This window comes from Phytophthora sojae, assembly GCF_000149755.1.
Source record: "Phytophthora sojae unplaced genomic scaffold PHYSOscaffold_2, whole genome shotgun sequence".
NCBI lineage: Eukaryota > Oomycota > Peronosporomycetes > Peronosporales > Peronosporaceae > Phytophthora > Phytophthora sojae.
In genome coordinates this window covers 5,161,773-5,189,402 of record NW_009258116.1, presented here as the reverse complement: position 1 = coordinate 5,189,402, position 27,630 = coordinate 5,161,773, and the positions used below count along the sequence as shown (strand labels likewise).

Here is a 27,630-nt window from a genome sequence, read left to right as displayed (position 1 = left end):
GCTGCCTGTGCCGCTCGAGTGATACCAGCGTTCATCCCTGCGTTGTGTACGCGCACGTGCACATGTTCCTAGGCCAGTCGGGTAAAACCCTTGCTGCCAGCAAGGCAAGTTGCTGTCGTTGACTTGTTGCCGTTGAGAAGCAACCGTCCCCAGCAAGAAATGTTAGCGTTGTTCGAAAAATACACCGGTCCGACAACAAGAGCAACGAGGTGAACCTCTGCAGCCACTTGTCGAAACACGTTCTCTGCTGCGTTCAAGCTGCATGTAGCTACGCCTTCACCACCCTGTGCTTTCTCCCGGGCTAAACCCTGAAAAACATCAGACCCTACTGGGAAAATGTTGGGGTCAAATTTCAGGTTAAAAATAGCCGAAACAGCGCATCGCTATTTTTGCGTCCGGAGACGAGAAGAGGTCGCTCGCTATCTTTGGCATCTCCTCGCTGCTCAAGCTCCGCCCCCCACCGCAGCCTCACTTCGCCCCTCGCCATGAACCCCAGCAACCCGTTCCAGGACCCGTCCGTGCTGCGCGCGCAGACGCCCGCGACCCCGGGCATGAACTTCTCGGCCATGTCGCCGCCCGCGCCCGTGGAGCCCGTGGGCGGCGCGTACCAGGCGGCCCAGCCGGGCGTGCCCCGCCAGAACCTCATGGACGAGATCGGCAGCCAGATCAAGGCCACCAACAGCCAGACGATCATCAAGGTCATGCGCCTGCTGAACCTGGTGCTGGCCTCGGCCACCATCGCCGTGGGCGTGCTGGCCTGGATCTTCGGCCAGGTCGACACCTTCCAGAGGGTCATCGCCGGCATCTACATCATGTACGAAAGCGGACGGTATTGTCGTGATAGGAAGGAGCTTTGTGACTCACTTGTGCTGTTGTTGCTGCAGTATGTTTGGGTCGCTGCTGCTGGCGTTCGAGCTGCGCACGGAGAAGATCGACGTGGTGCTGCGCAAGAACTTTGGCTTCATGTATGGCAACAAGACGCGCACCATCTTCCTCGTCTTGTACGTCCGTTCGTAGTGATATTTAACTCGTGTGACTTGTGAGGATCATGCACTGACTTGCTTGTGTTCAGCATTGCTATCTGGCCGCTGTCGATGGGCAACTTCTGGCTGACGATCCTGGACGCGGTGCTGCTGTTCCTCAACGCTTTCTTCAACTACTTCGTCATCTCGCAGCACCCGGCCTTCTCCACCGTGCCGCCCGTGTACGACCCGAACCAGCCCCAGGCGGCCTACGCCCCCGCGCCCCACATGAACGTGTAAGCAAACAGAAGATCGACTCTCGACGAGCTCGCGGCTGTCAAACCTGCCCATTAACTTTTTTTATTTCTCCAAGTATTTTTCCTTCCACCAACCTCTCATTGTATTTCCTCTGGTCGTATCCAAACCTGCACTGTATCCATCTCTTCCCCCAAATGGCTACACTTCATCCAACATGTCGCAGGTCGATACCCCAACCACTAAAAGCTTTAGAGCGGACCCCTTGGAAATGATGCAGGGGCCCACGACGCCGGCGGCGACGTCCTCCTCGGGGCGCAGCAAGATCGAGCGCAAGATGGCGCGACTCAACCGCCGCAAGATCGCGGCCGAGGCGGAGCGGGATGCGCTGGCACGCGAGGCGGAGGCGGCGCGCGTGGCCGCCATCAGCCGCAGTCGACTGAGGCGTCTACCGCCGTGGCTGCCCACTCTGCCCTCTACCAACAGCGAGGACGGCGCCGTACTGCGGGACCTCAACGACGTCTCGCGCCCCGTGGCGCTGCGCGTGGGCGAGGAGATGGCCCGCTACTGCGCGTACACGCAGCGCGTGGTGGACGCGGCCCGGCAGCACATTGACGCGGCCATCGCGCACATCGCGGACGGCGTGCGCAAGATCTGGCCGCACGCGTCCGTCATGTGCTTCGGCTCGTACTCGACGGGTCTGTGGCTGCCCAGCAGCGACGTGGACGTCGTCGTCATGGGGCTGTCCAACTCGGAGGACCGGGACGTGCCCACGCGCTTCGTGCCCGACGGCGTGAAGGAGCTCGAGCAGTTGGCGCGGCAGCTGCGACCGCAGCGCAGTTGGGTGCAGCGCGTGGACGTCGTGAGAGGCGCCAAGGTGCCCGTGGCCAAGTTGATCTTGCGTCGCGGCAGCCAGAAGGACGGGGACGACGCCGCGCTGCTGCGCGTGGACATCTCGATCGAGAACCTGCAGACAAGCCACGGAATGGAGGCCAGCAAGCTCGTGCGCCAATATGTGAGCGACCTGCCCAGGTTGAAGCCGCTGCTGATGGTGCTGAGGCAGTTCTTGAGGGAGAAGGCGCTGAACAGCGCGTTCACTGGAGGCTTGAGCTCGTACGCGGTGACGCTGCTGGCGGTGTTCATGATGGAGATGCAGAGGCATCAGGAGGAAGAAGACGAAGAGGTGGAGGGGGTTAGAGGTGAAGGGGAAAATGAGACGGCGGAGCAGCGGGAGGCGATGAAGCTTGGACAACTGCTGCTGGATTTCTTGGAGTACTATGGCACATCATTCGACTACTTCACTACAGGAATATCGCTCAAGCCCGAAGCCTTTGGCGCGTATCCTCTAGCAGCACACTTGTCGATCGCAAACGGCCTGCCACTCATGCCACAGCTTGTTATTGATGATCCGGTGTACAAGAACGGACAGCACAATGCAGCCGCTGGAGCTTTCGCACTTGCTCGCGTCGTGGCCGCGCTAGAGAATGGCTACTTCGCATTGTGGTTTCACCGACCGACCCAGTTTGCACCGACACCGCTATGCCAACTATTGCACTGGTCTGGCCACCAAGCACGGGATGTAACCAACTCGGCAACCACGACCAAATAAGGACAACGCGCCTAAAGTGCTGGTAGGGCCATTGGATCCGGAAGGCAACCACGGGCTGGGATCATGTGCGACGTTTAGGCCGAGCCGATCATATTTACTGAGGTAGGCCAAATGTCTGCCGGATAGATCGAGATCTAGGACATCAATTCCGTCGCAGTAGTAGTAAAGGTCGGCGGGCAAATAGAGAACAGGGATCGCAAAGTAGGAATGATTGTCTATGAATTGCTTCCGCGTACACATTTGATCAAGCCAAGGGCTTTTGTGCATCATGGCGACTCGCCATTGGCGAGCCTGCGATCTCGATGAAGTTGTGTGCCCACTTCAACGATATTGATGATGATCGAGGAACCTCAGGGTGCCAACCAAGGGATCAGAACATTTTCACTTGGCAAGTGAAAAGGTCCTGGTCCCTAGATTGGACCCTGTGTCAGACTCAACGCCCAAGGTCGACTCATAACGATGTGCATGCATGGGGCGATGGATAAAGCGATGACGGAACGAAGATCTGACAGAAAGCGCTAGCGTTAGTGATCATTGCTTGACAGACCACTCTACTGTAGGTGTGCTCTGCACATGTATTTGAATTTGGGCGCTAATCTAAGGTGGTCTGTCAAGCAATGATCACAAACGCTGACGCTATCAGCCAGATCGTGCCATCTTCGTCAGTGTAGTGCAAATCGGATCCAATGATGCCTCCATGATATTGACTGTGAGTAACTTTGTGCATCACCGGCACTGACATTGCACTACGCCGCACCCGTTATGTGCCTTCCGAGCAATGAACCATTTCGCAACCTGCCCCCTCCCACTCAAGCGCGCGTCTCCACCATCAATAATGCGCGGCTTTCTCGCTTTCACCCTGCTCGCAGTGACTCCGGTCTCAGTCTCCGCATCCCAGGCCTCGAACTTCAACGTCTCTCAAGCCACCGCCGAGTCGTACCAATGGGGGGGTGGGGTGAATGCTGCGAAACGTTGCAGACCACTAACGCCACCGACCTCGACACCGTGGGCTCGGACTTTGACTGGGACTTCTACGCGGTCGCCGACAAATTCTCCACGTCCAGACCGGGAGACCTGCTCAAGTTCAAACCGGTGGACCCCACCAACCTCACAACCATCTCGGGCGTCTCCGTCTACCGCATCCAGTACGTCTCGGAGGACTTCGATGGGACGTACGTCCCCGTGTTGGGCTACATCGCGCTGCCGTACTATCTTCCTGACAGCGGCAAGTTCCCATTGATTGCCTACGCCCACGGCACGATCGGAGAGTTCCGAGGCTGCGCCATCTCGAACGGCCCGGGTCTGTTCGACTACAGCAGTTGGAGCCTGCTAAGTGAGCGTGGATACGCGATCTTGGGCACCGACTACGCTGGGCTCGGCACGAACGGGACCGACCACAAGTACTGCGCGTTACCCGCGCACGCCAAGAATCTGTTCCACTCGGCCACTGCAGCTCGCAAAGTGTTCGGGTCGGTGCTAACCAGCAATTGGATGTCTGTGGGGCACTCGCAGGGCGGCGGAGCCGTCTGGAAGCTGGCGGAAGACGTTGAGAGTATCGCGCAGTCTCAATGCGCCGACAATGCGACGCAGTGCACCACCGAACCGGACAACTACCTCGGAACGGTGGCGCTCGCGCCGGCCACGAAGATTTGGGATATGACCAAACTGGTGGCAGTGCAGCTGAAGTCGAGCGCCAACATCCACGCGTACTCTATCGTAAATCTGATCCCCATGGTGGACCTGGCCATCCAGAGGCTGCCCGCGTACAACTCGTTCATGCTGGGCAAGCTCGCATGGGTCTTGCCAGCTTCGCGAAGCTCTGTGCCAGCGGGATGCTCGGACTTACGCTCGATCTGGACTTGACGCTGTACCCGAAGCAGGAGCACTCGGGGGTTCTCACTGCCGCTGCCCCGGACTGGCTCAAGTGGATCTCCGATCGATTCAGCGGCAAAACCACGACTGGATCCTGCACGAAGGAGACCAAGCAAGCGTTTGACAACGAGTACGTCCGCGCGGCGCCAGAGATCGACCTGAGCACGAACAGTGTCAACTAGGTGGGGCCATCGTAGTTGCGCGTTGATGACACCAGTTTAAGCTGGCATCCGTGTCTGATGTCGAAGTTGCCCTAAACTACATGTACTCTGCAGTTTGAGCATTTCTGTTGTTTGCGAAACACATTTTCCTGCGGGCTGTGGTGTAGCAGATGCCATTTCATCCCATCTCGAGGCTATCGACCGACGTCGCAAGGTAAAAATGCCCAGGCTGCCAAGCGCCAAGTCAAGTATCTGCAGAGACAACGGCTCGAGCGACGTGGACTGGAGAGAGAGAGGAGTTCGAGCTCTTAGTCGAGCTGCAAAACCTCAAGGCGAGGCAAACCGGGACGAAAGAGTACAGGCCAAAACGTTTGACGTACGGAATCTGAAAATCGATGGCGTTACTTCAAAGAGAAAAAGCGGAAGAACGGCAAAAGCAATTGAAGGCCGCCATCAACACTCGCGTTTATTGCTCAGGTGACGCAGCTGCTTCAGAGCGTCATGACCAACGACACTCCGTCAGCTTCTCCCAGCAACAGCGGCGAGATCATACTGAAGCTGTTTCTGTCTGAATTGGATTCACTTTACGCCCAAACGGACGACGTCGTTGCCAGCGATATTGATAAGATAACTCCCCGACAACCTATGGCCAGCTTTACGCTAAACTGGACGAAAAGCACATGCAGCACAGTATCGCCCTTCTGCCGCTTTCTTTCCCGAAAGCCATCGAAGTTATTTCGTTCGTCATGCTTTCGGATCCACAAGTTCGTTGTGTTTGCTGCGTACAGGACCCGGAAAACACGTCCGTGGTGGAGTACCGGTTATTAGTGTAGCGAAGAGTCGAATAGCAGTGGAGAAGCGGTGATTTTCACGGCTATCAAGAGGTTCATTGAACGGGATCGGGTGGTGTTTGTGTACCGCGCACTCACGGAAGGCCAAGGCAAGTTTTCTGGAATTTGCTCAGATGAAACTGGGTGGGTTGTTGTTCGTCGTCAGATTGGAGACACAACGCAAAATGTGTGTGACTCGACGATTCTTGAGAACTGCGTGCGCATTTTACCTGTGTGCTGTGGTAGTCCAGTGAGTGTTTGGATGAATTTGCAACTCTGGTGGTGATTCACCACGGATTTCACCACTGGTGAAATCCGTCGAGCAAGTGGTAAGTGAAATAATGAGTTTGCTTGACAGCGTGGCTTTCGGGCAGCTATCATGCTAAAACAATTACGTAGTTAAGGCGCCTTTGACCTCATGCTTGCTCATACGGAACAGAGACATTATTGCCCTTCATTTGGTAATATTCACAATAATTTTACGGAATTTTTCGGGGGAGACAACCACCGAGGTCGTCGAATTTGGTTCACCTTTGAGCAACGACTACGAACGGCAACGTTCGGCCAGGGAGTTGAGATTTAAAAATGCTTGAATTTTCCGTGCGCAGGTTGCTAGGGCCTTATATATTTAATCTACTTGCGACTGTGGTTCTCGCGGACTCGATGACCTGATGCGCGCACACAAGGGTGACCAGCGCAGCAGTGAAGTCCCAAGCCTCGCTCAATTGCTCCGAAATCTCCAGTCCGTCGAAAAGATCCTGCACCATTGCTGCCAACATTTCTACCTTGGGCTGATAAAACGCCGCGAACCGAGTCGGATATGTTTCGATAAAGGCCATCAGGGGTAGCACAGCCTTTGCTCCAGAAGTCAACAGCACGTCTAGCCCAAGCACCACCACCAGAAGCGTAAGGAAAGTGGCAGCACCGCTGGGGCTTCCTCGAAGCTCTTGAGGCTTGGCAACTTGTCGTTGAGGTGCCCTCTCCTTGGTGCACACCATGAGGTGAAAGAGGTGCCTGTTAGTTTCACGCCTGCTCCAAACTTGTCGAGCACAAAAGCAAGTTACCAAACCCATGGTTATATTGGACGATTACAGCCAACAATGCGCAACAACAGAATCACAGTGTGAAGATGATCAGAGTACAGTGTGAAGATGGTCAGCGCTACATGTTCACGGACTCCTAATTGATCGCCGGGACCAATAGCACCTCAACCAGCTCGTCACAATCGATACACTCGAGCTCCATAGCCCTCGAATCCCTGCCAATGCCAGAATCAAGCAGGTGCTGGAGTTCGTCAAAAAGCAGGACGTCGGCTGCAGAGACCTCTTCAGCCAGCGACTCGGTCGTCTCGAGGGGCAGCGGTTCCAACGCGATCACCTCCAGCTGCAGCAACAAATTCAGGGGTTCGTCGTCTACTGCGACTTCGTGAATGACGTCACGGTTCTCACTCTTGGAAGTAGCGGTGTTGCCTTTCTTCAATTGTTCACATTTGCCTCGAGTCTTGCGGGTTTCGCGTCGCTTGATACGTTGTCGGTACTTTTGCGCGTGGGTCATGACCTGACGAGTGGTCTTGCTGCCAATTTGCTGCGCGATCTTCTTCCATGGACCTAATGGATGCAGCTCCATGGCCTCGAGGAACTTGTCGTGCTCTTCGGTCGTCCACCATCCGATCCTCGACGACTTCCGGTTCCTGTTGTCACCACACCCCGAAAAGCGCTGGTTCATGCGAATCAATCGACGCTGGTTCGCTGGGCCCGTTTCAAACAGGTCGCTCGTGACGACCTTGGTGATGGTCATGCGTGTCGGAGTTGCCGTTGGTTGGTGTAGTTGACGCTTCGTTCGGTTTGATTCGAACTTTGTTTGAGTGCGCAAAAAGCAGAGTGAAGCTCACCGACGAAGACGAACGCAGCACGCCTCACATACCTGGCCATTGCACTCGAATACCCCGAGAGAAAAATGCGTTTGTCCCCATGAGCATGGCGTACTTCTGGCAAGTTGACTGTACCAGGTGCGGTACCGCTTTCAACGCAGTCGACTTCAACGTCTTCTGGCAATTTGAGTCGTGTACCAGTGCTGTACCGCTTTCAATTCAGACTCCGTAATGGGTTTACTGGGCATTTCGTGGATCACTGTTGGTCTGTCTGTATACCCCGCCTCCAAAGTGAACGACAGTTCTGACCGAGGATATAGTTTCGTCATCGACGAAATTTCAGCGAGGATGTTAGACTGTAGCGATGAATTGTAACGGAGTACAACGCCGTTGATGACACCTAGAAGGATTACTCTGTGTTTACTTTAGTTCAGGTTAAGATGACGCTAGGTTTACTCTTAGAATGACCGGCTGCAAAAGAGCAGCAACAAAGAAGGAAAACCCGAACTAAGCCAAGCTAAATACACTTTTCATTCCGCTTTCAAGAGAGTAAAGCCTACGACGTTACATGAATGGAGTTGTCAAATCGATCACGATAGCTTCAATTGGGGATTTTGGCGTCACTACGCTGGATGTTGTTAGTATTCCCGATACCTTCGACTTGTCAAAACTCAACTGATCGACTGCATCCCGCTGCGAGACCCATCAGAAGGTTGGAAAGCCAATTACGCGTTCTGGATAAGAGATGTGTTCGACGCTTTTTTGATTTCATTCGGCGGCATTTCGCAAACTCAATCGATGGTTGTGGCCGGCGCCCTCACAAACACTGGAGTTTTCATGTCCTCACTAGCCACAACTGTTGTATATGTACTGCTGACACTTGGAGTCGCAGCGATGTGGCGCTTTCCCGTCCCTTTTGGACTGATTTTCCTTGTGAGGCCTTTCGTCATAATTATCACGACGTTTGCAATGTTGAGCATTGGTCCTCGTACGATAGCAAACTCACCAGTAATTTCCACTCAATTAAAAGCGTTCGCATGGGTCATTGTCAGTGGCAATGGTCTATCCACTTTATACTGCAGCTTTCTATCGACTGTCGGTTTAACAGGAAGAAGTGCTGTCTTGGGGGAGGGCGTGCGGAACTAAGAGTGCCGCCCCCGCAGTTCAGGCGGATGGAAGCTTCCCGAAGCCTCCACAGCCGCCCTACATCTGCATATCTATTTTAACTTGGTTTAACTATACCTACGGTGAGTCGTACCTACACTGACCTCCTATTAGCTTACCTTTCTACCAATCAGATACAGTCGAGGTTCGAGCAGACAGCTTTCGTTTTTGTATTACCCATTATCAAGTTACTGCGAAATCAATCATCGCAAAAGCTGCGGCTGGAGTTCATGAATATGTTGCTATGATTGTGGTTTTCTCGGTGGATGTCTTCAATGTCTACTACGTGGGTATCTGCATGCAGATTTCAAAATCGACGATGACAACAGTCGTGATGGTCAGTTGGATTGCTTCCACGTCATTCTTGGCGTCCGTGCTATCTTTCACCAAGTAAATATCGCCAGGAAAAAGAGAGTATCACGAAAGTCGATCAATACACCAACTATCGACTGCTTCGAAGACTTGCCGACGATAACAAGCAAGCTGCTTCAGGAGTTCCGTGCATCCAAAACAGCAAGCTCTCGGATTCGGGTGTTTGCTCCGTTCCCACTTCAACTATCAGATAATAGAGCTGCAATGTTAGCAGGGATAGCAGATATCGACCGACCGGCCCACGTGCATGCAGTACCGCCGGCTTCCATTGCACCAATAGCGATACCGACCGGTGAAGAGCAGCATGTTAATTCAACTCCCAAATCGTTCAAGCGCGGCCAAGTAGCCCCTGCTAGCTCTACACTCTCATGCCAAACAAAGTTTCCTTCTAGGAAAGGGTCCGGTCCGAGACGGCTTTTGACACTCATAGACCCCAGCACCGCCATTTCAGCGGGTAAACTGCGTGCAGCTTTATCGCACAAAGCAACAGAAACGGCCGTGTGGGATATGCTTCAAGCTCTGTTCCATGCCGAATACCTTCTCCTTGCCGAATACGTGGAATGTGCACTGCCACGTTGTATTTGCTCGTACTTTCCCAGCGACCTGCAGCAAATTACTACGCACAAACGGCAGTGCCTTTCACCAAATTGCTCGGGACTGTGACGAATATTCTGGTGTTTACAGTGGTCGAACTCGTGGGTTTTATGGGTCTTCTTATCGTTTTACGTAAAAAGTTTGGGGTCTCACCGCTGTACCAGCTCGCGTTTGTCTTGGAGACTCATGTTCGGACAGTACGAGGACACTTGTTGGTGTGGACGGTTTTCATTCTACGAATGGCGCTGAAGCATCAAGCTACGCCTTCAACTCATCTCCTGTTATCAGTGATGCGTCCTCTGACGGTATTTCTCATCGTTATTCAGGAGTTGCCTCGGATATTCATCTTGGGTGGAGCAATCTCCATCCTACGAAGAAGTTCTGTAGAAACGCTGTATCCCGTGCATTCTGGATGTCTGTGGACTCAACTGCAGTGACCAACCTAGACGGAGTACTACTTGTATGTCCATAGTTGAAATGCGATCTATGAATTGTTTCCGCTTACAGCACGTGAGTTGCCCCTGTCACGTGAGTAAATGGTTGCTTCTCTAGCTACTGATCTCCTGCGCGGCCGCAGCAGCACGCTGTTCTTCCAGCAACTGCTGCTGACGCTCGATCTCCTCGTAGTCGATGTTGGCCAGGATGTAGATGATGAACAGCGAGACGACAGTCATCTTCAACAACTGGCGCACGTCCTTGAAGGTCAAAGCACGCATGGAGGCGATGAAGATCTTGGGCGCGAACACGAGCAGACAGATCTGATCCCAGGCAAAGGCGCCGAGCACCTCGAGAGTCAGCAGTCCCGTCAGAATGCGCGTGAAGCGCGGGTCGGGCATGGGCACAATCTGCAGCACCTTGTTGAACATGGGCATGCGCTCCGTGCACAGCAAGAAGACGCCCACGATACTGATGCCGAGAGAGTACAGCAGACCCGGGTTCTCCGTCATAGGCTTCATAAACGGCCGGCCCTTGTAGTTCACCGCGCACACACTCACCGTCTGCACGCCATTGATAAGGAAGATGACCGTGCTCATGACGTTGGGCTGGAACTCACCAGGCTTCGAGTGCGTGAGGTCGCCTTCCGGCGTGTACTCCTTCGCCAGGTTCGTGAGGTAGATCATGCAGCCCAGGTGCAGCGCGAACTGTCCGGCCAGACTGGCGAAAAGAGCCGGATGGAAAATGGACGTCAGCGGACGCACAGGCGACAGCTTGTCGAGCGGGGTAGCGCGGCTTAACGTGATGCTGGCCACAGTCGAGATCATGCCCAGCGCCATCATCTGCGAGTTCGCCCACTTGACCTTGTCCAGGTACAGCACCGACAGCGAGTAAGAACTGATGAGGCAGTTTACGGCCAAGATCTGGTACATCTGCATCGTCGTCACGAGCGCACACCGTCCCTGACGAATGATGTCCACGCAACCCTTGATGGAAGGAGCACGAGAAGTGAACGGAGAGGCAGTCGACGCGTCACCCAGCTTCACCATCGGCACCTCGCCATCATCGAAGTCGTCCATGTACTGCGCCATAGCAGCGTTGTTGGCGAAGTTCGCAAAGCCCTTGGATCCGGTGCGCTCCATCTGCAGCTTTTTCTTCTCTTCAGCCTCACGCTTGGCGAAAGCCGCGATGGCTTTCATCCGAGCAAACGACTCACCGCGAGCCTGGCGCGCGCGCACATCGGCCTCCAGTTCCTCTTGCTTCCTGCGCATCTCAGCCATCTGTTCTTCCTTCGTGAGAACCTTCAGCTTCGGGTTCTTCTTAGCCAGAGCCTGCTGTTTCTTCTTGATCGTCTCCATAGCCTTCTTCTTCTGCTCGCTAAGAATGAGCTCCACGTAATCCTGCTTCACCTTGCAGTGCGCCGTGTTCACGTTTTGCTGCGCCAGGCGCTTCTTGAGTGCCGACACGTGCAGCTTCATCAGATCCTCACGCGTGCTCACAGTAGCCACGTTGCCCTTTTGGTACTTCGCCAGGCCAGTCACACTCTTGTCCGCGTTCGCCGATCCGAATCCACCCAGAAGTGCAACGCCAATGTGAGCCTGCTTCAAGGCACCCACGTCGTTGCCACCATCACCGCACATGAGCGTGTGGTGACCGTGAGTCTTCAGCAAGGTCAGCACCTTCTCCTTCAGCTCCGGTGTCATACGCGCATACACGCGAATGTGTTCGAGGTTCTTCCAGATCACGTCGTCCACTTCACCCGCGGCAATGAGGGTCTTACCGTTCACGCACAGGTCGTACTTCTTCACCAAGATCTTAATGTCGCCACTCTTGTACGGTGCCAGCACCGAGTCATCATCAGCGCTAGTCCACTTGAGCGGGTCGCTAGACGATGAGCTCTCGCTCAAAATCAGAGCAGGGCGAGTAATAATGCCCACTTCCTTCGACACATGCACAGCCGTCAGCGTGGCATCTCCCGTGATCATCGAAACCTGGTGCGAGCTGTCCTTCAGGACCTTCAGAATGTCCCCACTGTCCTTGCGCACCAGACACTGGAACACCGCAAAACCAGCAAAGTTCAAGTCGTTTTCAGCCCACGCACGAGGCTGCTGAGCAACCTCAGCCTCCGACGGCCGGCCGTTAATGTCCTTGTACGCAAGGGCAAGCACACGCATTCCACGACGAGCAAGGCTCTGGTAAGTCGGCCAATACCATGCCGGGATAGACTCCGGGCGCATTAGCTTCGCAACAGCCTCAGGGCTTCCCTTCACAAGCGAGCGCACACGCATACCCTTGTCACCCAGGTGCACCTTCGCAACGACGCTCATTCGCTGGAGTTTGGACGCGAAGTGGTTGCGGTGCATGATCTGCACGAAGACATCCTTCTGGTTGATTCCTTGGCCCCAGCGACGCTCACTCGCGCGCTCAAGGTCCTTCTTTGCCTGGCACTGGCGAGTCGCCGCATCGTACGAAAAGTCGATAGCACGGATCGAGGCCTCTTCCACCGGGTCACCGACCATCTTGCCGTCGATCTGAACCAGCGACTGGCAACCAGCAAGCACCAGAGTGGCGTCCAAGTTAGCCGCGATCATCGGCACATGCCCAAGCACATTGTCCTTCGGGGCAGCAGGAGTCGGCGTAGTAGTGTCTTCGCAAACCACACCAACCGCAGTAAGTTGATCCGTGGTCAGTGTGCCAGTCTTGTCGAACAGGCAAATGTCCACCTTGCCAGCCAGCGAAATACGGAAAGGCTCCGTGCAGAAAATCGATAGCTTGACCAGGTTAAGCAGCGCCGAGTTCACAGCCATAGCCGTCTGCATCGGAAGCTCAGCCGGAATGACGCTGGTAATGATAAGCACACAACGCAGAAGCAGCTCGAACGTAATCTTTCCCTTCTGTGCAATGCCATGACGGAGCACGTAGCCCGACGACAGCAGAGCGAAGATAAGCAGCAAAAATGCAAGACCGTACGCATCCCACGAGCTGCCCGTAACCTTGCCACTCGAGAATTCAATCATGCGCACCAGCTTGCCCTGCGATGAGCTAAAGCCCGTGCGAAGCACATACGCAGTGCAGCCGTTGTCCGGAGCGTGCGGGACTTTTTTTATCGGCGTGGCAGCGGCTGGACCATCCGTGGACGTATCCGCCTGCATCACCGTAGTTCCACCGAAAAGCACATGCACCTTGTGACCAGACTTCATGTCAAGCTGCTCCGCCAGGTCCTCGGGGCTCATCTTCGTGCCAATAGCCTCCTTCATCTGCGGCACACTCTCACCCGTCAGCGTAGCCTCGTTGAGAACAGCAGAGCCATCCAGCAGCAAGCAGTCGCAAGGAACCATGTTGTCGTGGTCGCCATCAGTTTCACGCTTCACCGAGATGATGTCACCGGGCACCAGCAGGTCCGAGTTGACCTTCGTCCACGTCTTCTCGCGGTACACGTAGAGCTCGCGCGCCTTGTTTCCCATGCCACGCAGAGTCTGCAGGTTCTTGAGACGACTCATGACCGTGACACCCTCGAACATGAGAATCATACCCAACGTGAACAGCGAGTACTGCCAGTACTCATCCAGCATGTACAGACACACGCTGAAGATCTGGAACACCGTCAGAGGCTCCAGCAGCTGCTGCTTGAACATGTCCACGAAGTTCGGCTGCGGGATGCTGAACTCGTTCTTACCGTACAGGTCCAGCTGCGCCTCGACCTCGCGCTCCGACGTGAGGCCATGGGACTCCAGGTAAAACTTGACTGTCTCAGTCGTCGGCGCCTTCAGCTTGCGGAACAGCACGCCGCCCTTGTCTCCCGCCTCCTCCTCAGCAACGTACTTGTGCTTCTGGAAGAGGAAGTACGGCCGTCCCGCGGACGAGCCATCCGCGTGCTTGGGTCGGGTGATCTCGACGATGCTGCTCTTTCCCTTGAAGGAGCGCGGCATCACCATCACGAACGTGGCCTCGTCCAGAGACGTCACGGGCGTGTACTTGATGAACGCCTTCACGCGCACCGACCAGATCTGGAACAGCAGCATGAGGCCGTGGGTCATGACCGTGCCCAGCAGGTACAGCAGGGGCACAATGGCCGGCAGGAACGGGTTGGGCAGCGGCGGGCCGTCCTCGTCGCGCTCCAGCATGGCCGTGTAGTTGATGGTGGGCTCAGCAGCCGCCGCCTCGCGCACTACTCCCTGGGAGAGCATAGCGGCAGCGAGTCCTCCGTCCTCGCCGGGGGTCGTGACGTCCCCCGAGCCGGGGATCACGATCCCCTGCTCCTCCAGCTCCTTCATGGCCTGGGCGTAGGGCTCGCCCACCGTCAGGAGGCAGTGGTAGAGCGAGAAGGCGTAGAGGAAGAGGAAGGGCACGTGCTCCAGGCCGTAGCCCAGGTTCATGGGGTTCACGCGCCGCCTGTGCAGCGACAGCTTGCGGATGGACTTTCCCGTCCATTGCGGGGGCGCGTCGGGCTTCCCCATGGCGCGCAGTTCGCTCTGCAGGTGACTGGAATGAGACAGAAAGGAAATGTGAGACTTTGGCTGTTTGCCCTTCAATTGCGCGGCTTCTGGGGGGAGTTAGAGCGTGCAAGAGACTGCACCAGCAGCCCCTGCGTGCGGGGAAGAAGCCTGCGCGCAGTGTAGGGCGGGAACATGGCGGGGAGACGCACCTGACGTCTACGGGCGTCTGACCTCGTCGAAATGCGGGAATGTGCGCACTCCACACGTGGCTCGCAAGAGGGAAAATGACGCTTTTGTCACTAGACGAGGGAAGGAGTGATGGTCGTCACTCATTCGAGGGTACTCGCGTAATTCCGATCCAAGTTTCAGCCAATGAGAAGCGAGGCGAACTTCAACGTGCAGAAGAGTGTGGGTTGCACCACCACAACAGGATTTCCCGGGCGTCGAGCATGGAGGCCCCTGTGTGCGTGTCGGTCGTGTGTCGCGCCAACCCTCGAGTGGAGGCGCTGGAGCACGTCGTGCAGCTGCTGACCGCCTACGTCGACTGCTCCTCCGACTGGACGGTGCTGCGCGCGGTCGAGCGCGGCTTCGTGCACTTGGTGCAACGCCTTCTTCAAGCGGATACTCGCCACCATTTGGCCAAACTGGCAACGGTTAGAGGCGCGATCCGCGTCGCAGTTGACACAGGGCACGTGGGGATGGTCCGCGTTGTGGCAGGCATCTACCCGCAGGCTGTACTGGACGAGGTCGCGGTCAAGCAAGCAGCTACGAACGGTCACTTGGATCTGCTCCAATGGATGCACGGCAAGATCGCTCAAGGGTGTTCTGAAGCGGAGAAGCTGTGCAAGTTGCTGTACTCGTCCGATACAATCGCGTTGGCGGCGGGTGGAGGGCATTTGGCAGTGGTCAAGTGGCTGGTTCAAGCGAGAGGGGGCGAGTGCTCGGCTGCTCCGCTGCACCAAGCAGCGAGGAGCGGTCGGCTGGAGATGGTGCAATGGTTGTACGACAATTCCGGGTGTATTATTCTACCTCGTGCAATGGACGAAGCTGCCGGCTGTGGGCATTTGAATGTGGTGACGTTTCTGCATGAGAAGGGGTCTCGGAACGGAGGCAAGAGCAAGTGTACGACCATGGCGATGGTGGGGGCTGCAGTCAACGGACATTTGCAAGTCGTCAGGTGGCTGCATGAGCATCGGGATGAAGGATGTACGACGGATGCCATGGATGGAGCTGCTTGCAATGGTCGCTTGGAGGTTGTGCAGTGGCTTCACGAGAATAGAAGCGAAGGCTGTACAGCGCAAGCCATGAACGGCGCAGCGAGAGGTGGTCACCTAAACGTTGTGAAGTACCTTCACGAGCACCGCGCTGAAGGCTGTACACACAATGCTATGGATTGGGCTGCACTTGAGAACCACTTGGAAGTCGTGCAGTATCTGCATGAAAATCGCTCTGAAGGCTGTTCGCGGCGTGCTATCGACGAAGCTGCGAAGCGCGGCCACCTGCAAATGGTGCAGTGGCTGCACTCAAACCGAACCGAGGGATGCAACAGAGTGGCAATGGATGCTGCTGCCATGCTTTCTCACCTGGACGTCGTGCAATTCCTGCACGCCAACCGACTGGAAGGCTGCACTGTCGCCGCCATGGACGGTGCTGCAGAGTGCAATCGACGAGATATTGTGCAGTGGCTGGAGGAAAATCGCTGGGAAGGATGCTCGATGCGAGCGATGGACCGCGCGGCAAGAAACGGGCATCTAGAAATGGTGCGATGGCTGCATGAGCACCGAGCTGAGGGTTGCACGACGGACGCCATGGACGCCGCTGCTGAAGGAGGTCACTTGGAAGTTGTGAAGTTCCTGCACGCACATCGAGATGAAGGCTGTACACAATACGCCATGAATTCGGCGGCAAGGAATGGTCATCTTGCTACCGTGAAATGGTTGCACGAGCATCGGGCGGAAGGCTGCACCACGACCGCAATGAATGGCGCTGCAGCTAACGGGCACTTGGACGTCGTGCAGTTTCTCCACGGTAGTCGCAGTGAAGGGTATACCTCGCATGCATTGGACGCTGCTGCCGCCCGAGGGGATTTTGCAATGCTCGAGTGGCTTCGTACACATCCTGGCGAAAGCTGTACAGCTCAGGCTTCTCTGTTCGCTATTGCGCACGACCACGTTGAAGTGTTGCAATGGCTCCGAGAGCATTTCCCGAGTACGCTGGCGGGCGCGGAGGACCTCTACGGCACAGCCCAGTACTTCGGCCGAGTGCACATTCTTGCCTACCTGGACAATGCTTGGGCGGTTGCTTGATTGGCCCATGATTGTTTGTATTTAGTGTATTGTGGTTAGTGTGTAATGAACGTATTAGCAATTCAATCTACTGAGGCAATGGTGTCCATTGCATGTATCTACGCAAGACAGGGAGCTTGGTGTGAGGCAAGCAGAGCTGGTTACAGTTGCAGGGGCTCAAGGTCGGACCCCGGCAGCGACACGTCCACGCTGTCGAACATGAGGTCGGAAGCAAGTTGAGCCAGGAAGTCGAAGTCCACATCCAAGAGAGGGAAGTGGCCGCTCGATGGCAGCTCGTCCGCGAACGTCGCGGTGTGAGCACCTCCGTTCGTCAAACAGATGCCAGCTTCAACTTGGATTTCTCCAGTCGCAACAGCTGGGGGCATTGGCATTGGCATGGGCGACACGACAACGGATAGGACTCGCGCCTCCACCTTCTTCGCGGCAGGGCGAGGAGCTTCGCGTACGGTGGTGGTGGCGGTCACGCTGGCCGCGCGACGCTGCAGGCGCTGTCGGTACTTCTGCGCATGCGTCATGACCTGGCGCGGCGTGCGCGTGCCGATGCATCCGGCAACGCGCTTCCAGGGACCCGATGGGTACAGCTCGAGCGCCGCGAGGAACAACTCGTGCTCCTCGACTGTCCACGTGCCCAGCGCAATGGGCGAAGGATTTGTCGCTGCCGCCCTTGCCTTGGCCTTAGCCTGCTGCGGAGCGTGGCGCATCTGGTCCATGCGGATCAGTTGCGGGCGGTTCCGAGTCGTCTGGAAGAGCTGGCGCCGCGTTGACTCGGTGATGGTCATGGCGGTAGCGCTGAGTTGAGTTGGATACGGCGGCAAAGAGGCTGGTGAGTTGGGCCCTTTGCTGCTCGATGGAGTCGGCGTTGAACTGAGCCGAGCAGTGCGTCCGACCGAGCAAATTGCCGAATGACACGCTTGGAGACCGCGCCTCAAGTCGCGCGAGGGGGTGTGAAGCTACTCATCGGGCTCATAGTGGGCGTCATATGCGGAGTGGAACGGCGACCTGCTGAGGAATTTTCTCGCGCCCCAAGCAGCGCCTCGATTTCCCGGACAGCGCGGCCCCGCGTGGTACAGTTCACTTCAGAGTTGGCGCCTGCGTCCGAACAATTGTCATGTTGGACTTCACAGCTTCAAACGGCGCCGAGGCCATGGTCTCCACCAAGCAAGAATCTCGATGCAAGATCATTGCCAAGATCAGAGCCACGCTTCGTTCGTGTATGTTCGGCCTGGTTGAGTTCGTCCATCAAAGCAATTGAGCACTTCCAGCACTGTTGACACGCAGGCCTATTTCGGGCCACCGCGGGTCAGAAGGCAGGGGCGTCCGTGCCTCTTTGACCCGCTAGTATCATTTCAAGACTCGACACTAGCGGGCCTCATTGCGTTAGTGTCGCGGTGAGTTTAAAATGGCTCATGTGATGGGTCCGCCAGCAGCAGATGTGCATCTTCCTCCATCAGGTCCAGCTCCACGAGGACGTGAGCACAGCAGTGGCGGGCGTCGACACTCCACCGGCAGCAACAACCGCATCACGTACGCCAAGACATGGGCGGAAGATGTGCAGAATTACCACGTACGACCAAGCCTACATGGAGTTTGGTGGTCGTATCGGATATCGTAACACGCTGGTTAATCTTTCTTTCTGGTGGTCGTCGTCCACAGGCTGCCAAGTCCGTCCTGCCGTGGCTGCCGGAACAGCAAAAGCCGGTGAAGCACGTGACGCGCTACGAAAAATCCCGCGAAGAACGGGAGTACGATGTCGTGCTGGGACGCTTCCGCGACGAAGACAAGGAGCAGGGCTACCAGCAGCGCGAAGGCCTCGATGTGAAGCGCTCGCTCGAAAAGGGCCGGGTATGACTCGCAGCGTTCGCTGCTGCAGCGTGGAAGATACCAACGCTCACCTCCAATATTTCCCTCGTGTCTTTACCCTTCCCAGGCCAAGCAACTTCGAACGATACAGCGCTTTCACATGATCACCAATGCCCCCATGTACCCCGGTGCAAAGGACCCAACGGACAAGCAGCCAGTGCCCCACCCGTATCGGAAAAAGAGCGCAGCCGAGTACAACATAGTTACAAATATTCCCTACAACGGCACAAGTGGAGCGCCACCTTCAACCACCGCCTCGCCGTCTCGCAGGCCGTACCGAGAGTTCAACATCCTCACCAACAAGTACGCAGCCCAATTTATTTGCATTACATTTATCTAGCTCTAACACTTTAAACTGTTGTGAAGGTATCACGATCGCCACGACGACCGCTTCGAGCAGGAGGCAGTGCAGGCCAAGCGGATAGCAGCCCAAAAGTACTTCAAGACACGCACATTCGACCCGGTTCGCATCACGTACGTGGATGAGGAGCGCGAGAAGGAGTTTCTAGTGCGACGACACGAAGAGCAGCAAGTTCACGGCAAAGATCGAGTGTTGATGCTGCCGCCGCGCGAGCAGTTCTCCGAGGGGCGGCTCTACAACATCCTCAACCAGCGCGTCATCAACTCAGCCAAGTTGGCCACCATGAACGAGAAGGATCAGCGCGTGCTCAACAAGATCAAGAAGACTGCGTACGAGACGAAGATGCGCGAGGTCGGCGAGAACCAGCAAGCCCGAGAAACGGATCTCTGTCTCAATCGATACGCCCACGAACGCCACATTGAGAGCCATGTCCACGGATATGATGTGCTCTCGAACCAACCTTACGTTGGCCGAGACGCCAAACCCATCGTGTACCCGAGGACGCACGCACAGCTATCAGCGTGGCAAACCATTGAAAGCGGTCTACTGGTAAGGGACAGAATTGCTCCGAAATCGTCACCCTCGGCTGCTGCCGTCGCAGCCGCGAGACCACCGTCAAATCCAGACTCGCGACTCGTTGGCGCTCGTGATGATGCCCAAACCGGCGAAAGGAAGCCCAACATCCTGATTGTCGATCAAACGCCAGGGACTGCGCAGGTACGCTGCGATTTGCTGCCTACCGGATCGGGTGTATTTTGTTCTAACCTTTTCTTACTGCACAGAGTTGGAAGCTGCCTGAAGGCGCTCGATCAGCCGTTCGCACGGGCGGATTTTAGGCTTAACGATAAATATCCACACCATAATACTATCGAGGTCGAACCGACTTGATGGTAGATTGATCTACTCGTGTTCAGAGAGCAAGCCCACGACGACTTCTTTATAATCTGGCCGAAACGAATCTGAAGCGAGACGCTGCCTACGAGAACACTAATAGGAACAATTGTTAATGAATTGGCTGGAGCTTCCCTTGCTGCGACGAAATACAGCACCACCAGACCCGTTCTTCCGATTGAAAAGACAGCCACTCGATAATGCATTAAAAGTTTGCAGGCTCGTACCGTAATATCTTTATCCAAGATGAATATCCGAGGCAACTCCTGAACAATGAACGAAAGTATACCGTCAGGAGCACGAATCACTGATAACAATGAGCTGAATGGAAGCTTACCTTGATGCTTAAGCGCCATTCGTAGAATGGAAACCGTCCACACCAACAAGTGTCCTTGTACAGTTGGAACATGCGTCTCCAAGACAAACGCGAGTTGGTACAGTGGTGAGACCCCAAACTTTTTACGCAAAACGACAAGAAGACCCATAAAGCCCACGAGTTCGACCACTGTAAACACCAGAATATTCGTCACAGTCCCGAGCAATTTGGTGAAAGGCACTGCCGTTTGTGCGTAGTAATTTGCTGCAGGTCGCTGGGAAAGTACGAGCAAATACAACGTGGCAGTGCACATTCCACGTATTCGGCAAGGAGAAGGTATTCGGCATGGAACAGAGCTTGAAGCATATCCCACACGGCCGTTTCTGTTGCTTTGTGCGATAAAGCTGCACGCAGTTTACCCGCTGAAATGGCGGTGCTGGGGTCTATGAGTGTCAAAAGCCGTCTCGGACCGGACCCTTTCCTAGAAGGAAACTTTGTTTGGCATGAGAGTGTAGAGCTAGCAGGGGCTACTTGGCCGCGCTTGAACGATTTGGGAGTTGAATTAACATGCTGCTCTTCACCGGTCGGTATCGCTATTGGTGCAATGGAAGCCGGCGGTACTGCATGCACGTGGGCCGGTCGGTCGATATCTGCTATCCCTGCTAACATTGCAGCTCTATTATCTGATAGTTGAAGTGGGAACGGAGCAAACACCCGAATCCGAGAGCTTGCTGTTTTGGATGCACGGAACTCCTGAAGCAGCTTGCTTGTTATCGTCGGCAAGTCTTCGAAGCAGTCGATAGTTGGTGTATTGATCGACTTTCGTGATACTCTCTTTTTCCTGGCGATATTTACTTGGTGAAAGATAGCACGGACGCCAAGAATGACGTGGAAGCAATCCAACTGACCATCACGACTGTTGTCATCGTCGATTTTGAAATCTGCATGCAGATACCCACGTAGTAGACATTGAAGACATCCACCGAGAAAACCACAATCATAGCAACATATTCATGAACTCCAGCCGCAGCTTTTGCGATGATCGCTTTCGCAGTAAACTTGATAACGGGTAACACAAAAACGAAAGCCGTCTGCTCGATCCCCGACAGACGATAGAAAGCTGCAGTAAAGAGTGGGTACTGCACCTTGAGTGAAGACAATCCACGCATGGGCTTTGAGTTGACTCGAAAGAACAGGCGAGTTTGCTATCGCTCTCGGCCCAATGATCGAGAGAGTAAATACCGTGATAATTGTTACGAAAGGCCCCACAAGGAAAATTATGCCAAAAGGAACCGGAAAGCGCCACATCGCTGCGGTTCCAAGTGTCAGCAATGCATACGCGACCGCAGTACCTACGGAAGACATCACCACTCCACAGTTTGAGATAGCTCCTGCCACAATCACCGCTTGGGTTTGCATGACGCCACCAATTGAAATCAAAAAGCCGTCTAGCACCTGCTAGATCCAAAACGCGTAGTTGACTTTCCAACCTTCCGATGGGTCTCGCAGCGGGATGCAGTCGATTAGAACCGATGCTAGTATTGCGGGGAGAGGGGTCAGGAAGCAAACAGCGAGAACGCGAGTTACCGGTGTGCGTTCATAGTAATCTCGGAATGCAAGCAAACGCTCAACAGAGTATTCGCTGCGGTGTCCAATCTGCCCCAAATGCCAGAATGCTCGACACGGTGATACAAGCGTCTCCGTCAGGTCCGCTAAGGGATGGAGAAGTCTGGTCCTTATTGAAGGTCTGATCTTGGATTGATAATGCTTCATGAGTTATGTCGTGCAGCACAGCGACGGTAGCTGAGTCAATGTTGCGTGAGCAACCTACGAGTAGAAAGTTTATTATTGTCCACCTTAGTCTCCAACACCCTTCTTGGAGACCCCAGAAGCAAAAATAGGCTAGACCAAGCTTCCTGCGGTTAGAGTAATTCCTGCTTCCTACCTGCCGTGAAGAGCAGTGCTAATAAGCTTTCTGCCGGCAAAAATTGTTTTTCGTGAGCGGCGAATGGCGCGGCATTTGTCGCGCGTAGATCATGCTGCGCATCACTACATCGTGTGTATGTGCAACTTGCGTACTGATGCCACTCACTCAACCATAGTGAAGATAGTTCAACAGTAGATTTGCATGGTGGTAAATCAGCCAGGATAAAGGTCTTTTGGCTACTGTAGATGAATATCCGACGCCACTCCTAAACAATAATGCATATGAAGTCAGGAGCAAACACGAGTAGCAACGTCGAAGCATTTCCGCAGCAAATGAACGTACCATTGTGTTTCAGCGGCATCCGTAGAATGTACACAGTCCACACTATCAAATGCCCTTGCACCGTCCGAACATGGGTCTCCAAGACAAACGCGAGTTGGTAGAGCGGTGAGATCCCGAATTTCTTACGCAAGAGTACGAGGAGGCCAACAAATCCCACGAATTCGACCATTGTAAAGATGACCCGACCAACTTGTTGAAAGGTACAGCAGTTTGTGCATAGTATCTTGCCACCGGTAGCTGAGAAAGTGCCAGCAAATACAACGCATAGAGTAGTGGCAGTGCACAATCGATGTATTCGGCGATCAGCAGGTATTCGGCATGGAACAGGGCTTGAAGCATATCCCACACCGCAGTCTCAGTCGCTTTATACGATAAAGCTGCACGCAGTTTATGCGCTGAAACGCTCATGTTGGAGTCCATTAGTCTCAGGAGCCGTCTGGGTGCGGACACTTTCCTGTTGGCGTTCGTGTTTTGGCGCGAATTCAACAGAGGAGGGCCTGGGGTGGCAGGAACGACTTGATTGTGCCTCGGCATTTCGAACGTGGAGTCTAAGAAATTCTTGCCTTCTGCCACATTGAGTTTTTGCGGGCCCTTTTTGTCGTCAAGATTTGCAATGGAAAGCGACTTTAGCGTCAACCCCCTCACTTGCAGTCTGAATTTTGGCGATGGATATGCGTGGGTCTGGTGGCTGAGTGTTGCGATTTCTGTCAACATCGCAGCTCTGTCGTCCGAGAGCGGAAGTGGGAACGGAGCAAACACTCGAATTTTACAGCGAAGGGCGTTGGAAGTGTGCAATTACTTAAGTAACTTGTTCATCATAGTCGACAACTCTCCGAAGCAATTGGTAGTTGACTCGGTAGCAGATCGATTCACTTTGCTTGACAGTCGTCTCTTCCTCGCGATATTGATCTGATGGAAGATCGCTCGAACGCCAATTATGACGTGAAAACAATCCAGACCAACAATCCTACGTGCCTCCAGCAGCCTTCGCAATCACCGTTTTAGCTAGAAACTTGATCAGAGGCATGGTGCAAACAAACGCCTCTGCTCGGTCCCGGATAACCGATAAAAAATCGCAGTAAAAAATGGGTAGGCCATTCCCACGACCCCCTGAGCCACACCGATCCACGCGTGTGCCTTCAGCTGGCTAGCAAGCAAAGGGGATTTCGCGATCACGCGAGGGCCAATAACCAGGTACGTCAACGTTGACATGATGGCAATGTATGGCACAATGAGGAATATCAATCCAAATGGGATGGGAAAGCCCCACGTTGCTGCGAATCCAATCGCCATTACAATGCAGACGCTAGCAACGCTGAGGGATATATTAAGACCCCAATGTTCGAGATGGAGTTCGGTAAAAGTGCCGCTCAAACTTGCGTGATGCTACCCAACGAAACCACAAAAACGTCCAACAGCCCACGGATCCAGAACGTGTAGTTGGCTTCCCACCCTTTGGACGGATCCTCCAGCGGGATCAAGTCGACCAGAAGAGTCAATAGTATACCGGGGACAGGAGTCAGGAAGCAAACGGCGAGGACGCGAGTGAGTGGCGTGCGCTCGTAGTAATCCTGAAACGCGAGCATCCGCTCGACGGAGTATTCACTGCGGTGGCCAATTTGACTTCAATGCCAGAACGACAAGAGCTTGTGGTAGGCTCATGTGAATCGGTTGGGTTTCTTCCTAAGTGAAAAGTGCGAGGTGCGTCCGATGGTCCGATCCTAGCTTGATGGAGGCTCATGTTTGTCTTCACGCGCTCGGTGCAGTGGGCGGCTCTGTTGGTGACAATCCTCTTTACGAACTGAGCTTAACGAAGGAATTCGTGTTGTGCAGCGATGGCATCACGCGTATTTCCGTCCTCTTGACGTGGGCACAGTCTTATCATCCCGATTTGGGATGATAATAACTGCAAACTTCGTCATGTGTGCATGGCAACCGTCCACAAAACAGAATTCTGTCTGACCCCCCCCCCCCCACACACACACACTCCAATTGTAGAATGTGTTCTCATACACTAGTTTCCGCGTCTCATTCTCTCTTCGAGCAGTACACACCCCAGCATGGAAAAGACTCGCTGATAATAAAAGTAATCATTCAACTTCCAGCTTCCCGACCGGGATATAAAATACTACCATTGTACATGAAGCTACGACGTCGTGTTTCACGGTGGCTTCGTCGTTTGAATGCTTTGGTACAGTCGCCGTGATTTTGCAGGCGAAAAGGGTCTCAGACCCTTAGCCCGTGGAAGCTCCAGACCTCGATGGTCTCGCACTTGAAGCTTTCATAGTCGACCAGCGGTGGCGAGTCGAACGTGGTACAGGCGTGAGTGAAGCCGCGCCTGTCGTCCAACTGGAGGCACAACGCGATTCCCTTGTTGCCCCCACCGACAAAGATGGCATCGCGTCGCGTGTACATGAACGAACTGTCGATGCCCGACCAGTCGTACACGTTCATGTGCGGGCTCAAAGAGAACACGAACGTCCGGCCATTGCCGAAAAACGTCTTCGATCTCTTCCACGACGCTGGGCAGAACGCTCCGAAGATGTTCTCGTGCTCGTCCTGCACCACCAAGATGGTCGGTCCCTTGTTCTCCAGCCTCGAGAAAAAGCTCAAGAAGTTCCAGCCGTGCACACGCGTGGTGAAGTTCAGCTCCATTTGGTTGCACGTCAAATAGTTGGGCAGGTGCTTCCACAGGAACTGCATGTGCTTCTCCGTGAGGAACGCGGACTGATGGCCAGCCAGAGGGCGTCCCCCCGTGGGGCTCTCACCACCCGCCCACAGCTTGAACTGGTCCAGAGCTCCGATCTTTGCAGCAAAAGCCCTGAACTCCCTCGCGCGCTCCTCGTTCTCGTTACCAGGGGCCGACGCCTTCTTCGGAGATAGACTCGCTGTCTCCGGCTCAATGAAACTCTGCGAGACGAGCGACCCGGGGTTGCTCACTTTCTTGAGGGCTTGCTTGGGCGCCTTCTTCTTGTACTCCGGCGACGGCGGGAACATGGCCTTGGCGATGGACTGCGACGCGAGCTCCTTCTTGGTGCTGAAGAACTTGGCCAAGTACTTGCGGTACGCCACTGGACGGCGGAAGCGTAGCGTGACCGGCGCGTGCAGCTCGGCAATGGCGTCAATAACGTCATCAGGCGACAGCCGCGACGTGGACGAATAGCCGTTGACAGCCATGATCACATCGCCCACTTGCACCGTGGGGGCGTGTTGCTTGGGGTCGTACACCTCCACCGATCCGTAGAGCCGCGTGCTGGGCGCCAACGCCAGATGCAGCGGCGTGTCGTTGAACGTGACGTCGAACTCGCCCATGTCGGACAGCTCTGGGCCTGCGACCTCCTTCCCGTCTTGATCCAGCCCGCTCACCACCACAGCGCAGTCGATCTCCCTGATCTCCAACGCCCCTGCAATGCCCGCGGGCGGGGCTTCATGGATAGTGACAATGTCCCTGTTCACCAGCGCCTGGGCCAGCTCCCTCGCCGTGTCGTTCTTGGCCGACTTGGCGTTCAGAGCCAAGTCGTGCTCCAGCGAGCGTCGCCACTGCATGGACGACGCCCTGGCCACCACTTTGGACGGGTAGCAGTGCGGGTGGTAGTCCATGGAAGATGGGTACATTGCCGTGGACATGGCTCTCGAGTCGAAGGACCCGTAGACGTCCGGGTTCCGCAGCGTCATGACGATGGGGCACGCGCACTGTCGTAGGTACGCGGCGAGCCGCGCGCGTGGCAGCTGCGCCACGCGGCGGCTGAAGTTGATGGCGACCAGCACGTCGCCCCTGGCGATGTCGGCCTTGTCGCGCAGCTCCCCGTGCTTGCCCACGAGCGGCGCGGCCTTGTCGTCGTCGTCCGAGGGCTCCGGGTCCTGCACGGAGCTCACCTCCCACGAGCCGTAGAGCTGCGAGCTGGGCACGAGCCCCACGCCCAGCGGCTTGCGGCGGAAGCACACGTTGTACTCGCCCTCGAGCGGCTGCGGCACGTACGAGGGCTCGCTCTCCCTGCTGTTGTTGTTGCTGGTGTTGTTGCTGTAGCCGGGGGCGCGGTCGTTGACGTCCCAGCTGCGACGCGTGGAGGCGCCGCGCAGCTTCCGGCGCGGCGGCGTGGGCGGCCGCTGCTCGTCGAAGATGGCGCGCACGAGGCCGCGCATGGTTAGCATGGTGCTGGAGGGGATCTGTGTATTAAGGTTAGCAAGTGGGGGGGGGGGGGGCTCTGGGTTTGACTAGCTTTGGGGCGATGTCTTGCACTTGCACTTGCGCCCTCGGTTCCTTTTTTAGTTGTGAGCGGACACTTGCGCCTGATAAAGTGACGTACTGTATCGCTTGAGGTTGCGAGAGAAACGTGGTGCGTTATATGGTAGAGCGACCAATCAGGACAGAGCTACGGATGCGTTGCCGTATTTTTCAATCGTACCGGTGGAGACTTTGGGCTCACGATGATGATTCCTCTGTGCGTCCGTCCCGTCAACACAGACATGAAGCAGGAAATGAATGCACATCGAGTGCTGTCCCATCAACAACACACGCTAGGAGTGTTTGCTATCTGCCATTTCGGGGCCTCTGCGAGGCCGCCTCCCCGCCCAAAACGTAGGTAGATCAAAACTTCGCTGGAAGGACGAGAGCCATTCGTCGGCTGGAGATTTTTCTCCGTCGGCACGACACTCTTCTTGTCGGCCAGCTGCTTGAAGCTGAATTGACCTCCGCCATGGAGTAAAGAGCTTGTAGCGAACAGATAGATACATCTGAGTTGCGCGATTAATCGTACGCAGCCATTCATCTCCAACCTGCAGGAAAGGCCGCATTGCAATGCTGTGCTGCAAGTGTCGACCGCATTCCGGCTTCTTCAAGAGCTCAGACGACCGAAACGTGGCATCGGACGGAAATTTTCAGCACTAGAAGCAAACGAGAGCCCCCTCCGCAACCAATGTGCAAGCCACAATACTACTTGCCAAACAACAACAAACTCTCGCACTTCTTCCGGGAATTTGAACACCTCGTTCTATGCTGGCCAGCGTCCGCATTATTTTCGCGTCGTGTTGTGGTCCTTATAATCTTTAAACCCACGGTACGCAACG

The 27,630-nt window shown here is 55.2% G+C and overlaps 13 protein-coding genes across 13 annotated transcripts; 6 read left to right on the top strand and 7 right to left on the bottom strand.

Moving 5' to 3' along the window:
- Positions 1 to 461: 461 nt before the first annotated feature.
- PHYSODRAFT_349922 (hypothetical protein) lies at positions 462 to 2,826 on the top strand (the record flags this gene model as incomplete). Its single annotated transcript, XM_009521395.1, has 5 exons — positions 462 to 814; positions 885 to 1,001; positions 1,073 to 1,258; positions 1,539 to 2,232; positions 2,374 to 2,826. Exons 1-5 carry the CDS (start codon positions 486 to 488, stop codon positions 2,824 to 2,826), a joined length of 1,779 nt encoding a protein of 592 aa, XP_009519690.1. The 5' UTR covers positions 462 to 485.
- An 835-nt stretch (positions 2,827 to 3,661) lies between these two features.
- Positions 3,662 to 4,880, top strand: PHYSODRAFT_260204 (hypothetical protein; the record flags this gene model as incomplete). The annotated part of the gene is made up of 3 exons (XM_009521394.1): positions 3,662 to 3,781; positions 3,805 to 4,623; positions 4,644 to 4,880. The coding sequence occupies 3 exons, from the start codon at positions 3,662 to 3,664 to the stop codon at positions 4,878 to 4,880; spliced, it is 1,176 nt and encodes a 391-aa protein (XP_009519689.1).
- An 816-nt stretch (positions 4,881 to 5,696) lies between these two features.
- PHYSODRAFT_480027 (hypothetical protein) lies at positions 5,697 to 5,975 on the top strand (the record flags this gene model as incomplete). The annotated part of the gene is made up of 1 exon (XM_009521393.1): positions 5,697 to 5,975. A coding segment is annotated over one exon (279 nt), but the record flags the coding sequence as incomplete, so codon positions are not given.
- Positions 5,976 to 6,309: 334 nt separating this feature from the next.
- PHYSODRAFT_296496 (hypothetical protein) lies at positions 6,310 to 6,687 on the bottom strand (the record flags this gene model as incomplete). Its single annotated transcript, XM_009521392.1, has 1 exon — positions 6,310 to 6,687. One exon carries the CDS (start codon positions 6,685 to 6,687, stop codon positions 6,310 to 6,312), a length of 378 nt encoding a protein of 125 aa, XP_009519687.1.
- Positions 6,688 to 7,198: 511 nt separating this feature from the next.
- PHYSODRAFT_385252 (hypothetical protein) lies at positions 7,199 to 7,486 on the bottom strand (the record flags this gene model as incomplete). Its single annotated transcript, XM_009521391.1, has 1 exon — positions 7,199 to 7,486. A coding segment is annotated over one exon (288 nt), but the record flags the coding sequence as incomplete, so codon positions are not given.
- A 733-nt stretch (positions 7,487 to 8,219) lies between these two features.
- Positions 8,220 to 8,705, top strand: PHYSODRAFT_487090 (hypothetical protein; the record flags this gene model as incomplete). The annotated part of the gene is made up of 1 exon (XM_009521390.1): positions 8,220 to 8,705. A coding segment is annotated over one exon (486 nt), but the record flags the coding sequence as incomplete, so codon positions are not given.
- Positions 8,706 to 9,739: 1,034 nt separating this feature from the next.
- PHYSODRAFT_415335 (hypothetical protein) lies at positions 9,740 to 9,943 on the top strand (the record flags this gene model as incomplete). Its single annotated transcript, XM_009521389.1, has 1 exon — positions 9,740 to 9,943. A coding segment is annotated over one exon (204 nt), but the record flags the coding sequence as incomplete, so codon positions are not given.
- A 294-nt stretch (positions 9,944 to 10,237) lies between these two features.
- Positions 10,238 to 14,581, bottom strand: PHYSODRAFT_311397 (putative ATPase; the record flags this gene model as incomplete). Its single annotated transcript, XM_009521388.1, has 1 exon — positions 10,238 to 14,581. One exon carries the CDS (start codon positions 14,579 to 14,581, stop codon positions 10,238 to 10,240), a length of 4,344 nt encoding a protein of 1,447 aa, XP_009519683.1.
- Positions 14,582 to 17,006: 2,425 nt separating this feature from the next.
- Positions 17,007 to 17,645, bottom strand: PHYSODRAFT_485385 (hypothetical protein; the record flags this gene model as incomplete). Its single annotated transcript, XM_009521387.1, has 1 exon — positions 17,007 to 17,645. The coding sequence occupies one exon, from the start codon at positions 17,643 to 17,645 to the stop codon at positions 17,007 to 17,009; it is 639 nt and encodes a 212-aa protein (XP_009519682.1).
- Positions 17,646 to 18,265: 620 nt separating this feature from the next.
- PHYSODRAFT_325514 (hypothetical protein) lies at positions 18,266 to 19,923 on the top strand (the record flags this gene model as incomplete). Its single annotated transcript, XM_009521386.1, has 5 exons — positions 18,266 to 18,430; positions 18,520 to 18,708; positions 18,794 to 19,029; positions 19,093 to 19,804; positions 19,870 to 19,923. The coding sequence occupies 5 exons, from the start codon at positions 18,266 to 18,268 to the stop codon at positions 19,921 to 19,923; spliced, it is 1,356 nt and encodes a 451-aa protein (XP_009519681.1).
- A 387-nt stretch (positions 19,924 to 20,310) lies between these two features.
- Positions 20,311 to 20,565, bottom strand: PHYSODRAFT_391811 (hypothetical protein; the record flags this gene model as incomplete). The annotated part of the gene is made up of 1 exon (XM_009521385.1): positions 20,311 to 20,565. A coding segment is annotated over one exon (255 nt), but the record flags the coding sequence as incomplete, so codon positions are not given.
- Positions 20,566 to 22,457: 1,892 nt separating this feature from the next.
- PHYSODRAFT_311395 (hypothetical protein) lies at positions 22,458 to 23,277 on the bottom strand (the record flags this gene model as incomplete). Its single annotated transcript, XM_009521384.1, has 4 exons — positions 22,458 to 22,486; positions 22,564 to 22,684; positions 22,750 to 22,958; positions 23,253 to 23,277. 4 exons carry the CDS (start codon positions 23,275 to 23,277, stop codon positions 22,458 to 22,460), a joined length of 384 nt encoding a protein of 127 aa, XP_009519679.1.
- A 1,362-nt stretch (positions 23,278 to 24,639) lies between these two features.
- Positions 24,640 to 26,715, bottom strand: PHYSODRAFT_556977 (hypothetical protein; the record flags this gene model as incomplete). Its single annotated transcript, XM_009521383.1, has 2 exons — positions 24,640 to 26,352; positions 26,431 to 26,715. 2 exons carry the CDS (start codon positions 26,713 to 26,715, stop codon positions 24,790 to 24,792), a joined length of 1,848 nt encoding a protein of 615 aa, XP_009519678.1. The 3' UTR covers positions 24,640 to 24,789.
- Between the last annotated feature and the right edge of the window lie 915 nt (positions 26,716 to 27,630).